At 41.6% G+C, this 15000-nt stretch overlaps 1 protein-coding gene across 1 annotated transcript; it reads left to right on the forward strand.

Moving 5' to 3' along the window:
* Window positions 1-1307: 1307 nt before the first annotated feature.
* LOC102711439 (DEAD-box ATP-dependent RNA helicase 52A-like) lies at window positions 1308-8425 on the forward strand. The gene is made up of 6 exons (XM_040525345.1): window positions 1308-1852; window positions 4891-4974; window positions 5278-5520; window positions 5846-6013; window positions 6107-6220; window positions 7395-8425. Exons 1-6 carry the CDS (start codon window positions 1313-1315, stop codon window positions 8052-8054), a joined length of 1809 nt encoding a protein of 602 aa, XP_040381279.1. The 5' UTR covers window positions 1308-1312; the 3' UTR covers window positions 8055-8425.
* Window positions 8426-15000: the final 6575 nt, after the last annotated feature.

Genomic DNA, 15000 nt, shown 5'->3' on the forward strand with positions numbered 1-15000 from the left:
TTAAATGAGTTCTAATAAAGGTTTTATTTTGTTATGAAACTTAGTTTGTTTGGTTAAATTATAGTCTAACCTTAGGACTAACCCACAATCATCTCTAACTATTTGTTCTCCCAAATAGTCCATGGAATATTTGTCTTTGAGTTGAGGTTTGTAGTACTCCTATGATAAGTTCATGTTTATGCAGTTGCCCTAGACAAGTATATTGGTATTAGGGTATCAACTCTATTGTATACTCTATTACATAGAGAGATCGCTGCACATATAAACAATAAAACACATTAACTTTTATTATCTTTATTACTATAAAAAACCTCAGTGGTGATAGTAAATCTGCCATCCCACTAAAAATTTAACAGAACTTACAAATTGATCTCGGGCACATGCTGATATTTTGAAACATCCTAATATTTGGTTTAAAAAAGTGAATATCAATTTTTCTGAATAAGCAAATAAGTGACGCTAACATGTTTTATTTCAGCCATAGCAAAATATGGTGCATTTCGCTAGTGTTTGTAAAATTTTATTGGTATTATATGTGAACCATGAAGTACTTTGCATCCACTCCGGATGCTAGGAATTTTCTAGGCAATTTATAAATACTATTTAGAATAAGATTAGTGTATATTTCTTTAAATGCCATCTATAATTATACACCATTTTATTCTTCATGAAATACCTAAAAGTTTGAAAGCATTCCGTAATGCTCAACGATGCCCAACCAAAAGATTCGAGGTTTGCTGCACTGTAATGTACTACAGTACAGCTGTAGAGTGCAGCGGTACTAGCCGGGTAAAAACTGTGAAAGTTGAGGAGAAAACCCACCTTCCCATCATAAACTAGCAAAAACCGATATCCACAATTGATGCCCTACCCCACATGGCAGCGTCCGTGTACCCGTGTACGAATCGCTCGGGTACGCGTAGCGACACATCTCCAGTGTCAGGCAAAAGCAGAGGTGGGCCCCACTTCAATTGCCCCTCGCGGGAAACTCCGGAGCCGTGTCCACCAAAGCCCCCCATCACCCTTCCGTCCCCGATCCGACGGATGGGAATGGCGTCTCGTCCATACACCGGTTCCACCGACCCGTTCCGTGTTGTTCTCAGGGAACGAATCTGGGTCGTTGAATTGTCTGACACGCACAGATGGACGATGAGGATTTGGCCACGCTTGTGGACTCGGTGCAGCGAGCTCCCCCCACCACTTCCGCACCTACATATACACGCCGACCCCTTCGTCTTCCTCCTGGCCTCCCTCCCTTCCCGTTCCCAGTCGAGAGGGTTTAGTGGTGGTGGTAGGGGTAGGGGGTTGCGAGATGGCGGCAGCGGCGGCGGTGGAGAATGCGGTGGAGGCCGGCGGCGACCTGGATGGTGGTGCGTGGTCCACCGTCTCCCGCTCCTCCTACTCCTCGACGGCCGTCGGCGGCGGGGTGGTGGCAGCGGAGAAGGTGGCGGAGGTCGCCGAGGGGCTGGCGGGGCTCGAGATCGGGGACCGGAGGCTGGACAAGTACGACATCCCGGTGGAGGTGAGCGGCGAGGGGGTGCCCCCGCCCGCGGTGGGGTTCGAGGGGGCCGGGCTGGTGGAGGCCGTGCTGCGGAACGTGGCGAGGTGCGGGTACGAGAGCCCCACGCCGGTGCAGCGGTACGCGATACCGATCGCGCTGGCCGGCAGGGACCTGATGGCGTGCGCGCAGACGGGGTCCGGGAAGACGGCTGCGTTCTGCCTCCCCGTGGTGAGCGGCCTTCTCGCGGCGGGAGGGAGCGGGATCGGGCCCCGGGAGAGGTCGTCGTTCAACCGCGCCGCCGCGAAGCCGCGCGCTCTCGTGCTCGCGCCCACGAGGGAGCTCGCCGCGCAGGTAACGGGCTCGACGTCCTTGCTCTCAGTACGGGTTTACGCGATCTGGCTGCTGCTCTGTGTGTCTGGCTGGACAGGTTAGTGTGTCTTGTCTTGCCGAGCCGCTGCGAGGACGGGCCTGCTCGCGCCGTGCGGCGGTGTATCGTGCGTTGTGCCTTTTTCACTGCGCCCGCGCGCTCGTTCGCGTTCTCGTAGAATAGGGTCCGCCATGCGCTTCTCTGTGCGCGCCGTCAGTAGCCGTCGGCGTCGCGTCGGGTCGCGTGAATGCGTGCGTGACTGCTTCGTGGTGGAGATTATGCAGGCACGCGCAAGTAACGCTGTTCGGTTCACGTATCGCCGTGCGCGCATCGTGCGAGTTCTGGATACGTGTGGCGGTCTGCACCCAGCTCCTTGTTGCGTGCTTTGTGGGTTGGTGCCCTCGTGCACAGGGCCACAGGGGTTTAGTTTACGTTTCTTCCTGTAGACTCTGCGGGTGACAACCAGTGTAATCAGCGCACAACACACGCAAACCATTAATTAAGTATTATCTTTTATAAACTTGAAAAAATGCATTAATCTGATTTTTTAAACATTTTTCATATAATTTTTGTTTGTAAAAAATATAGCGTTTCATTCCGGTGTTACTCGAGAACACGCCCTCTGTTGCTTTTGAGTTTTGATTGCCACAGTGCTTGCTTGCATTGCTCATTTGCAATTGTTAAGGTATATGTACTGAATGTGGATCTTCCTATTATTTTTCTGCTTGTACGAGTAGCATGTTGTCTCTTAGGCGAACTTTTGGATCCCCAATTGCCAATTTAAGCATTCTTTTAGTGTGCTTGCTGTCACCAGATAATATGGTTTCATTGGCGAATTAAACCAAAATTTCTCTTTTTTTCTGTTGTGAGCAATTTACCGCCACACTCTGCATTTTTAGTTTACTGAAATTTTAGGATGCGCAGATGCATCTTGTGCAGATAGCTAATTTTGGAAGTTATTTCCACAATTTTGTGCATTTCGCTTTACTTTTCCTGGTTCAGTGGTTTGATGAGTTGGTAATATGTGGAGGAAAAGCCTACTCTCGTGAGAACTTCACATCCCTGCGAGCTTCATTTGTGGTCAGGTAGCAATGCATTCTGTTATCTTTTCGTTACTTAGAGTTTGATTGTTTTGAATTCTACTGTCAAGGATTTGCAACAAAGTATGGATGGGTATCGGATTTTGATGGAAACCAAATCATGAATGCCTGTCTATATCACCGATTGATCACCAAATTTTGAGCCCTGTCAATATCAAGTTTTATGATAAAAATTATTTTACAATACTCCAAACTTGTTTAGACCGTCCATTACATATTAATCCAATGGATAGTATTAGTCTTACCTCATTGGAGGTAATAGAACGTTAAAATGGAAAGAGAACTATGTCAAGTTACTCAAGTATTGTGTCCAATATGGCAAGTAAGTAATTCAATAATCAGTCTCCATGTTTTTAAATTTGAATTATAATACACAAAAGTACTTAATTTTAAATCTAAACTTTGAATATATAAATACGAGAAATTTAAATTTTATGATCAAATCCCATAGGAAATTTGATAACATAGAACATGGATATTCAGAATATGTATAAAAGTTCAAGTAATTATAAAAAGAATTCAAATATTACGATAGCCAAGCAGTACTTTATTTCATTTGAATGTCTAGAATTTGATATTTTTAAACTATAAATTTGTTTGGATGCATTTTCATTTCATTCTCTACATTTTTGCAGAACTTTTATTACCAGCCCAACTTAAACAACCAAACAAAATATATAATATTCAAATTCATAAACGTGAAGGTCAATCCAAATGGCCTATATGACGTTGTAGCTTTAAATTTCTTGCATGCATGCATGCTTAAATTTAGAAAGGGTAATTATGACAATTGGTAATTTCTTTTTATGCATTAATTTATTGATTTGAAATAATATATATATATATATATATATATTTATTACTGAAAAAGAAAATAAAAATTCAATGGCTACGATTTGTTGTTTGCTCTTACCACCCTATAGGTAAGGAGGACCTTAAAACAGCTCTTTTGATAAAGTTTGATTGGTTTTGTCAAATTGACTGAATTTTGATCAAATATACTATTTGGCATTGCATTTGTCAAAAATATTCAAAATTCCAACAGAAATTGATTTTGAGCCATGTCAAAAAACCATGAAAACTGAATTGGCTTTTGTTGGCTTTGTGAACCCTGGTCTGCATGCTTTGCTGCGAATGTAGAATTTTGAAGCATTTTGTAGCTGCTCTGCTTTGCTATCTAGCATAGCTTAGAAAACTGTCATGCATCCTAGTTATTATTGGTAGAATCACTATCCATTAGTTGCAGTTATTTGAGTTTACTCTTGTCCAACAGAAACTTTGTTCCAGTCCTAAACGGCTTTCTGGGCCTGTTTCCTTGTGGATCAATCTGTCAGTGTACCTAATATTCTTTTGCTCTTCAATAATTTTCGTGACAAACTTCTGCTTGATTTTTTTTCATTCAGGTTTTGAGAAATTGTTGCTATTTTATCGGGCTGATCAAAATAGTTTTCTAGTTTCTACTTACTGGATTGCTCTAGAACATGCACATATTTATCTAAATCATGTTCCGTTCATTTACTCTAACCCTGTATGTGTTTGTCCTTGTCCCAGCTGGTGTTGTTTGGCATGAGTTTACACATGTGAATGCATGCTACTGTACACAAACCCTAGAATAAGATGTGTTTCTCACCATAGGACTAGGCCATTTGTGACATTCAATGTGTGACACAATCAACTATTATGTGTGCACTAGTAATTTCACTGGCCACCCTTTTGAAAAATGTTATATGTGCACATTTTATTTGTAGTTTATATTTGGTCCTCAAAATATGCATGACAGTCTGCTTATGTGCTTATATCTTATTATTTCCTGTACTCCTATATTTTCTTTTGAATTTAAATTGGAAGGGATATAGGTTTGGATTCATATATGCGTATATTACCTGTGGTAATGCTTATGGGCTTACATCTTATTATTTTAGATTAATGAGGAGGCCAAGAAGTTCTCTTTACAAACTGGACTCAGAGTTGTTGTGGCCTATGGAGGAACTCCAATGTATAACCAGGTGGGTGATACCTATACCATTTGTTTCTTCCATTTTTATATTCTGCCTTTTGTTTTTTTCCCTATTTGTGAACATATTTAATGGTCTCTCAAATATGCTGAATGACTTTGATGTATGAATAGAAAGTAGAAGGATAATTTAATTTGCAAAATCTTGTATGTCACCTTTCCTGCAAATATTTCATGCAGTGCTTAAAAGTAAAGATGTAGCTTTGTTGGATGTTTTGGTTTGTGTTTTATACTTTCTTTCTGCTCTGTCCTTATGCAATATCCATCTTAATGTTTTTATGCTTTCTGTTTTTAGCTGCGTGATCTAGAGAGGGGCGCTGATATTCTCGTTGCTACACCTGGTCGCCTTGTGGACATGGTTGAAAGATCAAGATTGTCTCTTGAGGCAATCAAGTACCTGGTAATGGATGAGGCTGACAGGATGTTGGATATGGGTTTTGAGCCTCAGATAAGGATGATTGTTGAAAGGATGAACATGCCAAGAAAGCCTATGAGACAAACTATGCTTTTCAGTGCAACCTTCCCACCAGAGATACAGGTAAATTTAGATTTTATTAACTAAGGGACTTCCATGCAAAGTGGGATCAAGGATAGAGTGTCTATAATGCTTTCGGCTATGGCAGCAAATCAACTTTTAACTTTCCAGTCAATTTGTCATAAAAACAATATAACAGATAGAGTGTAGGTTTTATACTTCACAAAGCTTGACGTTCTTTATGTTGTGATGACAAATTTAACATCTCTGCAATAATTTAATACATTTCTTGTAGCTTTTCTGCTATAGTTTAACTGTTGTATTTGTCTTGGTTTGCTTAGATACATTTGACCTATATTTGGCTTTGTGAATTTACTTTTGTTTTCAGAGACTGGCTTTGGACTTTTTGTCAAACTACATATTTATCACTGTTGGGAGAGTGGGGTCGAGTACTGACCTAATTATGCAGAAAGTCGAACTCCTCTCTGATGGAGAGAAACGAGGCTACCTGCTTGATCTTTTGCAGAGGCAATCTGTCGGTGTGGCTAACAGTAAGGTATGGTACTTATTATTGGGTGCCATTAATTGTTTTTTTCTATTTGTTACTTGAGAACGTCCTTATGTTTGCATGCATGTTCTGTGGCTGCAGCAACCTCTAACGTTGGTATTTGTGGAGACAAAACGGGAGGCTGACTCACTGCGTTACTGGTTGTACAGCAAAGGTTTCCCTACAACATCAATCCATGGTGGCAGGACACAGCAGGTAAATGTGTTTGCCTGTAGTCCTTGCTAACCACCTAACTGTTTCTCTAGCAACAGTGTAACACTGCAAAGCCCAAGCAATGCTGCACAATTCTAGTTTATAGGATCTGCCGATCTTATTTCATTCCTTGTGGCCCCACTGTTGTAACTCATAGCTTCTAGTTGACAACCAGTTTTCAGTTTAAAACATCGAGAGCTTTACAAGATTGCATTTTCATGAACAACGTAGGGCTATATATTGATAACTCAAGGTTCTGCATGGAACGTATCTTCTAATGCTCCATCTACTCTTTTATGTGCCCTATACATTTCACATTATAAGAATTTTTTGCTCTCGTCCAGATTCCTGTGGATCTTAATAAATCAAGACACATACAAAACATATAAGTTGATCCATGGATGAATCTAGATAGAGAGGTCATAATTTGGAATGGAGGGAGTAACTCATATGTTTAGTTCGCTTGGCTCAGTTAGCGTACAACGGTTGTTCCTCATTACAGTATTGATCAACTGCAAAGAAAAAAGTGTAGACATTTTATTATCAATGCAGATAGCTGCCGAAGAATGCCCTTTGTTAATTTGCTAGATTCCTATTAGATAATGCCTTTAGTCTTCACTACCAGGTGTTTTTACTACTTTTGTTTTTTTTTTTGACGCCATTGATTTTTGGATCTAAATGGTTTTGTTCAGATTTTTTTCTGCAAATATGCAAAATTATAAGGTATGTTTAAATTAGCTTTGTTGGTAAATAAATCACAACAAAATAGTTAATAAGTATATAATTGTTTTGAATAAGACGAATGGTGAAACATGAATGATAAATTTAAAAGTTAACGGTGTCAAATAAAAAATTAGATGTAGTACTCCCTTTATTTTTTAATATGATACAGTTGACTTTTATGTTCATGCTTTGATCATTCGTCCTATTAAAATATATAATTATTAATTATTTGTTATAATTTGATTTATTATTATAAGAATTTTAAGTATGATTTATAACTTTACATATTTAGACAAAATTTTTGAATAAGACGAACGATCAAACGTTGATCTCAAAGTCAACAACATCATATAAAAAATGGAGAAAGTATTATTTACGTGATACACAGCATTGAACATTTTAATAATCATTTGTTTTACTAGAACTCTCATTTGTTGATGCATGCCATTTGTAGGAGAGGGAGAGTGCACTGAGATCCTTTAAGACTGGCCACACTCCTATAATGGTCGCAACTGATGTAGCCTCACGGGGCCTGGACGTCCCAAACGTTGCTCATGTGATCAACTACGATCTTCCCAAGAGCATAGAGGACTATGTCCACAGGATCGGAAGGACTGGGAGAGCTGGGATGGCTGGATCGGCCACCGCTTTCTTCACTGAGTCTGACCACTCCCTGGCGAAGGGCTTGCTCGAGCTGATGACCGAGGCAAAGCAGGACGTGCCTGATTGGCTTGTGCAGTATGCCGCGAGGCCACACCATGGAGGCTCAAGCTGCGGTGGAAGAGCACGGAGGTCCGGTGGCTCTGGCGGCAGGGATTTTCGTCAGGGCAGTGACTATCCTGACTACACTGGCGGTGGTGACAGCTACTCACGTGGTGGCAGCTTCTCAGGCGGTCGTGGTGGCAGCGGTCGTGGTGATCGCGGTGGCCGCGGCTACTCAGGTGGCGGTCGTGGTGATCGCGGCGGCGGCTACTCAGGCGGCGGTCGAGGTGATCGCGGCGGCGGCGGCGGCTACTCGGGTGGAGACTCCTACAGAGGAAGTGCTCCACCCCCGCGTTACTACCCTTCTTACCCGATGGGCACTGCCGACATCAACGCCTCCGGCTGGAACTAAGCCGGGATCGCATGGCGTCGTCCAAACTTCTCGGTGCACATACCGTATATACTAAAACCACCATACCCATGTTACCTAGTAGAGGGACCAAAATGGAGTGGACGCACCTTGGTCTCTGCTGCGCTTTTGCCTTGTTGATCCTGTCTCCGCGTGTTTGATATACCTAGATCTATTGGCTTTACCTCGTTGGTGCACAGTGGCAAGTGGCCCTGTTGGGAAGTTGGGGTTTTGGTTTTGGCAAGGGTGTGTTGGCTGTGACATTGAGATGATCAGGCTCCACTTGGTGCTTAAACTTGTTGGTTTTTGTTATTGATAGTGGCTGCTGATCGATACTGCTATATTTACGGATGTTTAAGGGGAAAGGACCAATTCCTCACTGATGCTGGATGTTTTGTCTTGTCTGGAGCCTGGGCTGGCTAGGCAGTTGTTCCTAGTGCATTGGTCTCGTGCTGTATGCTTGCTTGTGGAAGTTTTTAAATACGGTTTTGGGCTAGTTTGGATCCAAGCTTCTGACACGGCTAATGCAGTAACATCAAACAATGCGTGCGTCACTGCTAATTAAAAAATTTCGTCCTAAACCTCTATTAAAAGTTTTTGGTGATACGGCATTGTAAATATCGTCCTAATGCAAAAAGTTTTGAAAAAAATTAGCAGAAAAATCCAAAAAAAAATGATGATAGTTATATTTATTCTAAACTTGGTGGTGAAGAAATTTTTAAAAAACAAGACATGAATCAAATAAAAAAAGTCAAAAGGTGAGAAAAAAAAGTCTAAGGAAAAACCTGTAAATCTCCAAAATTGAATAAAACTTTCAGGAAATTACACTGTTCATTTAGGCCCAAATTCAGAAAATAAAATTGATGGTATCAAATCCATTTGATATACCAACACCACATATATAATCTATATGCGAGATAATATAACATGCTTATAGCTTACACATGGCAAAAGAATATATGAGAAAAAAAAAAGGAAAAACCTTTGTTTTACTATAATCAACTCAAACCACTGGTGCAAAAGCTAAGTGCTATAGCTAATGCATCAAAGCAATTTATAATGGTACATGCATGAATTTTAAAATTCAGTTATGTTGTATATTCATCTCCCAATCAGGAATTATCATTTATAATTATTTGAATGTCAATTAGCAAAGCTCATGCCAAAATTTTCTGTTCACCACCTAAACCAATATATTCTACATGTACCAAATATATTATAGGATTTATTCCTGTTTTCCCATCATTTTTTAACTTAGTTTTTTAATTTATATTTTTCTCAGACCAAACAAACCACGATTTTAATCCCAAACCGCACAATAATCATCTAAAACCGTTTTCCCAAGAAAACCACAGGAAGCCATGGAGACCTTAGAGTTTGAATTTAATTTTTGAAGAACTTACCGTGGTTTTCACCGTTACAGCTCCGATACTGCATTCATAAACTATTAAACTCTAGTTACCAGTGTATTTCACCGCATTGTCACTTTAGCAGGACTGCAGGAGGGCAGCTGGTGTCGCGGGGTGGTTACATGGCACTGGTCGACGGTGGTTACTAGGAAGGCTGGTGTTGCATGGTGAAAGTGTGGTACCAATCACGATGGCGCGTCATTAGGCACAACTTTTATATTTTCTTCTCACCTGTGTATATACAAGTAAAACCTACATAAAAAATACTCCCTTTATTTTACCTTTTAGTCATGTCTATTCATATAGTGGTAATGAATATAGACACAAGTATAAATTATATGTCTTCATCAATAGATAAATCTAGCTGAGCCTAAAAAACCATTGGTGCGAAAAATATATTCTAATTTTTTCGTTAGACGGGAGGTAGAAAAGAAAGAAGTCATTATGGACTGGGTTGGCTGCGGACGCACATGGGCTTTTGTCGATTTGCTCCCGTGCACACTGCCAAAGCACATCGAAACCCCGTGTCAAGGCCCATAATATAATCAACCACAAAAAACGAGCCCATAAACAAATTTTCTTGCATTATCTTCTCGTAGAATTTTTTGAATTTTGAATTTTATTTATTAAATAATTTACCAATTTAATTTTGCATTTCAAAAAAATCATAAAACTAACCTCCTGCCGCCCTCTAGGAGAGTGGAAAGGTGATGTGACAAACAGTCACTCGGTCGCAACGAACGGTCCGAAACGGCAACACAGCGAATTTTGCATTTAGGCCATTTCCGTCCTCCCAGAGGACGGCAAGAGGTTAGTTTTGTAATTTTTTGAAATGCAAAATTAAATTTCTAAATTATTTAATAAATAAAATTCAAAATTCAAAAAATCTCTTCTCGTAATCTCTCTACAGTGAAGCTGAGAACCTATGCGAAATAAGTTCATCTGTCGTCTCTCAACATTACATCGAGTCTGCAAGACATCCCTAAACTCCAATACCAGAAATCTTAGTCTCTCAAATGTTCAAAACCGTGTAGATTAGGTCTAAGGGCAGTATGCATGTATGGTTTTATTGACGTGGCATCCTACTCAGCAAGAAGAAAAATAAAAAAAATATGGGACCCACAAGTAAGTCTCCTACTCTCTTTCCTTCCTATTTCCTTATTTTCTCTTCACTATCTCCCTTCCTCTTCTCTCTCTTCTTCCTCTCTCCTCTCCCGTGCGGTGTGGGTAGCTCGCGGCGCGGGCGGCTGTGGCGGTTGACGGGTTACGGATGAGTGGCGGGCGGCGGCGCGAACACGAACACAAATGGTTGGCACCGGAGCCGGGTGAGAGGGGGTGAGCAGGGTCGGTGGCAGCTTGTGGCAGAGCCGAGCGAGTCGGGGTGGCGGGGGCTTGCAGCGGGCCTGAGCGGGCGGTTGCTTTCCGTCCGCTTCAGCAACGCCGTCTCCATGCCACATGGCCGTCGCGCTGCCGTTGAGGTAGTTCCCGGCGCTCTTGCAGACCACCTCGTTGGACACCACCTCCCACAGCCCGTCGCTTGCCAGGATCAGGAACTCGTCGTTGTTCAGTTGTTCGTCCTCTCTACCACCCTCACCTCCGGCTCTGCACTCACGAAAGGCTTCAGGTAGTAGTCGCTTGATATGAAATTGCCATGACACATGCACTCGTGTGTTTAAATTCCAATGCTATAGTTTAAAGCAGCTGCAGCTGCCGCCGCCACCGGCCCGTTCGCCGTGACCCCCGCCTGGATGCGCCATCCCTCTGTGGCGCTGCCTCAGTCGTCTTATGCCGCCACCCTCAGCATGGCCGTCCCTGTTACAGTTATTCCAGGCGCGGCCCTAGCTGATCCTGACGACGCAGGACATAACGGTCTGCAACGTGGTGATGCAGGATGCATGGCAGGGATCGTGCTTAGGGCATGTCCAATGGTTGAGATAGCGTTATATGTAATTTTCTTCCACATCATCTTGATACAGCATATGAGACGGTGTATACAATGAGGAGTTAATTAGGCTATATGTACACTAGTTTTGGTCTAACAAAACGAAGCGATCAAGTGCGACCATCTCTTTATGACATCTTGTGTTACTTATTTAAATACAAAGGCTGCACCAAAGAAGAGCAGAAGTCTGAACAATATCAGATGCAACCTTCTCCTACATGTATCTTTTCACGAGAATTTCATCCCTACTATGGTGGTGTTTAGTTGCCAAAATTTTTTGGCAAGAACATCACATCGAACGTTTGACCGGATGTCGGAAGGGGTTTTTGATACGAATGAAAAAACGAATTTCACGGCTAGCCTAGAAACCGCGAGACGAATCTTTTGAGCCTAATTAATCCGTCGTTAGCATATGTTGGTTACTGTAGCACTTATGGCTAATCATGGACTAATTAGACTCAAAAGATTCATCTCAAGATTTCTTCCATAACTGTACAATTAATTTTTTGGTTCATCTATATTTAATGCTTTATTTAGGTATCCAAAAATTCGATATGATGTTTTTGGAAAAAAAATTTAGAAACTAAACAAGGCCTATATATCATTTTTTTTGGATAGAAAGAAACAATAAGTACACTTCATGTCCATGTACACTGATTCGTGAGGTGGTAAACAAATATGTTGAGTGTAAAATCCTGTGGTGGCTATTTTTATATATCAATTCTTAGTTTTTTAGGTTGTTATCTTTTAGTTCCAATTCTCAAACCTGGGGACATAAAGTACAGATGTATGTGCTAACATTACGAACCACAATATTTTTAACTGGAAATGCATCAAGGTCTTACTACTATCTTACTACTATCTGTTTCTCTCCAAAAGTGCTCGTTTTGCTTCTACTTGTAGCTATGAGCTGCCGGTGAGGACGGAGCAGCAGCGGCCATGGCGGACGACGGCAAGAGCAAGTAACAAGAACAATTTCAGACATACACACATATCACCAACTATCTAATTGCATAAACGGGATTAAAATCAAGGGGGAACAATATTAATCCATACAAGAACTGAGCTGGCTACAGCAGTCTAAGTTCAGACATACACACAAATCACCACCTATCTCAATTGTAGAAACGAGATTAAAATCAAGGGAGAACAATATTAAAAATCTATACAAGAACTAAGCTGGCTGCAACAGTAAATCCAAGGAAGATGAGTGACACTTACTAGTGCAGAAAATCGGAACTAGCTGCTAGATCCAAGCCAAAATTAGTGTTGACCGATGATGCCCAATGAGTAGAGTTCACTCCAACAGATCCACCGGCGAGAGACGTGAAATGAGCAGCAGCAATGTTGACTAGCATGGACCAAGAAGCACTCGAACCTGCATGCTCCAACGAGGCGGACGACAGGGGTGGCTGTGGCGGCGACCGCTACGGCTGTGACAGCTGCGGCTGTGCTGGCGGCTGCGACAACGACGGCGGCGGATGCTTCGCAGATGCCGGCGCGACATCTTTATACTCTGGTGGAAACAACGTAGAGCAAATTTATCAGTAGAATGGAGCGATAATGGTGCTTGGGGGTAAAGGAAATGGGAGATTACGACGGCGGTGGATTTGACGATAAATCATTGAGCATCGTGAGTTTTATTTTTTTGGCGCGCACGTGGCGCACTGGATCAAAAACCCATCAGACTACGAGCCGGCTTATCCACAGTGGCTAAAAAGATCGTATGTAAAGCGATCAACATTCTTTTATGGTCGACACAAATTTAACATCTTGCTTCTTTCTCTCTCTTCCACCTATGTAAAAATCCAACGTGGCATTGTGTTACATACAACACTCCAACCCCATTGGACATTCCCTTAGTCTTCCTTCTTATTAGGATCAGATTGTTAACTCATAGCTTATTAGTAGTTGTGGTCGCATCATTTTGTATTCGTGCATTCAGTTTTATTTCAGTTGAAAAGATAACGAAAATTGCCCCAAAAGCTCTGTTCAGAAATTCCTTTCTTGCTTCTTCAGTTTTCTTTGTCATCTCTGCTCTGCTCTGTTCTTTTCCTTGCTGTGCCGGACTGCTACAGTGCAGCTGAAAGGTGTTCGATACTTCGATCGGTGTCCACTTTCCAACAGTCCCCTTTGTCGCCGTCACCGCCGCGCCCGCGCACTCACCGCCTCGAGACCGGTCGTCGCCTCGGCCGCCACAAGACCGGCCGCCCTCACCCGGCTATGCCCAGCTGCCTCGGTCGCACTGCCCCAGCTTGTCGGCCGCCCGCCACTCGTCCGCAGCCGGCTGACCACCGCAGTCGCCCGCGCTCCAAGCTACCTGCACGGGAGATGAGAGAAGAAGAAGAAAGATAAGAGGGAGATAATGAAGAGACAAAAAGAGGAAAAAAAAACAGGCTCTGCCTATTAAGCAGGTGACTGAATTTTTGAAATGTATCAGTCGATTCATTCTAGATCATAAAGATATGCATCCGACGTCATTCACCCCATGCGAGTTGATCCTTGGTCAAACTGATGGATATTAAATTTTTTGGGCTTTGGTTTTGGGCTTTCCAATAGAGACCAGGATACTAAATTTCAATATGGACTAATGACTACATTAACATATTTGGATTTGTTACTAGGCTGGTTTGCTATTAGGTACTGGATTTTTTCTCAAAATTTAGATATATTTTCGGCTAGGTTGTATGTGTTCTATAGAATTCTTTTGTATTTTTTATACCTTGGCATTAATGTGTCATGTTTATACAAGAAGTTGCACTTCATATATACTAAAGTTACACTTAATCTATAGTAAAAGTTACACTTTTCCATATTATGCAATTTTAGGGTAAGCTACGTGCAAGTTTAGTATATGAATTATGCAAGCTCAAACAAAATACTTCTCAAACCTATTATTGCACTTAGTTTTTATTAAAGTTGCATATTGGTTATACTAAAGTTGCTTATTTCCATATCTTACAACTTGTGTTAAACTAGGTGCAAGTTTCGTATAGATATTGAACAAGTATAGGTGACCGATGACGAAGAATGAGAGCTAGTAAATAGCAAAATTAAGATCAAATTTTGAGGAAGCAAACAAATCTCAGATCAAATTTTGAGGGATAAAACAAAAGAATGTAATACAGCAGCATCACAAAATTAGGAGAAAAAGAGATTGAATAGACTATGCAAGACAGTTTTAGTAAAGTATTTTTCTAAAAGAAGAAACAAAGACATTTCTGGTCTACTCATGTTTTCCCATTACGTGATCCACCTCCAGGATTAAACGTGCTTGTAGGCATGGGCCAGCGGATGAAAAAAAAACTCTGGCAGCAGCCCACTAATCTTGCCGTTTGATCGGACGGTCAACAAATCGACTGACGCACAACCAAAAAATCAATCGACTGACAAATAGCAAAACTGAAAAAAAAAAGAAGGAAAGAGAGGAGGATCCTATATTTTTTTATTTTCTCTCTGCTGACTAGGATACCACATCAGCGAAACCACTCATGCATACTGCCCTTGAACCTAATCTACACGGTTTTGAACACTTGATGGGCTAAGATTTCTGGTAGTGGGGTTTAGGGATGTCTCGCAGACTTAATGTAAAGTTGAG

The sequence above is a fragment of the Oryza brachyantha genome, chromosome 6 (assembly GCF_000231095.2).
Source record: "Oryza brachyantha chromosome 6, ObraRS2, whole genome shotgun sequence".
Taxonomy (NCBI): domain Eukaryota; kingdom Viridiplantae; phylum Streptophyta; class Magnoliopsida; order Poales; family Poaceae; genus Oryza; species Oryza brachyantha.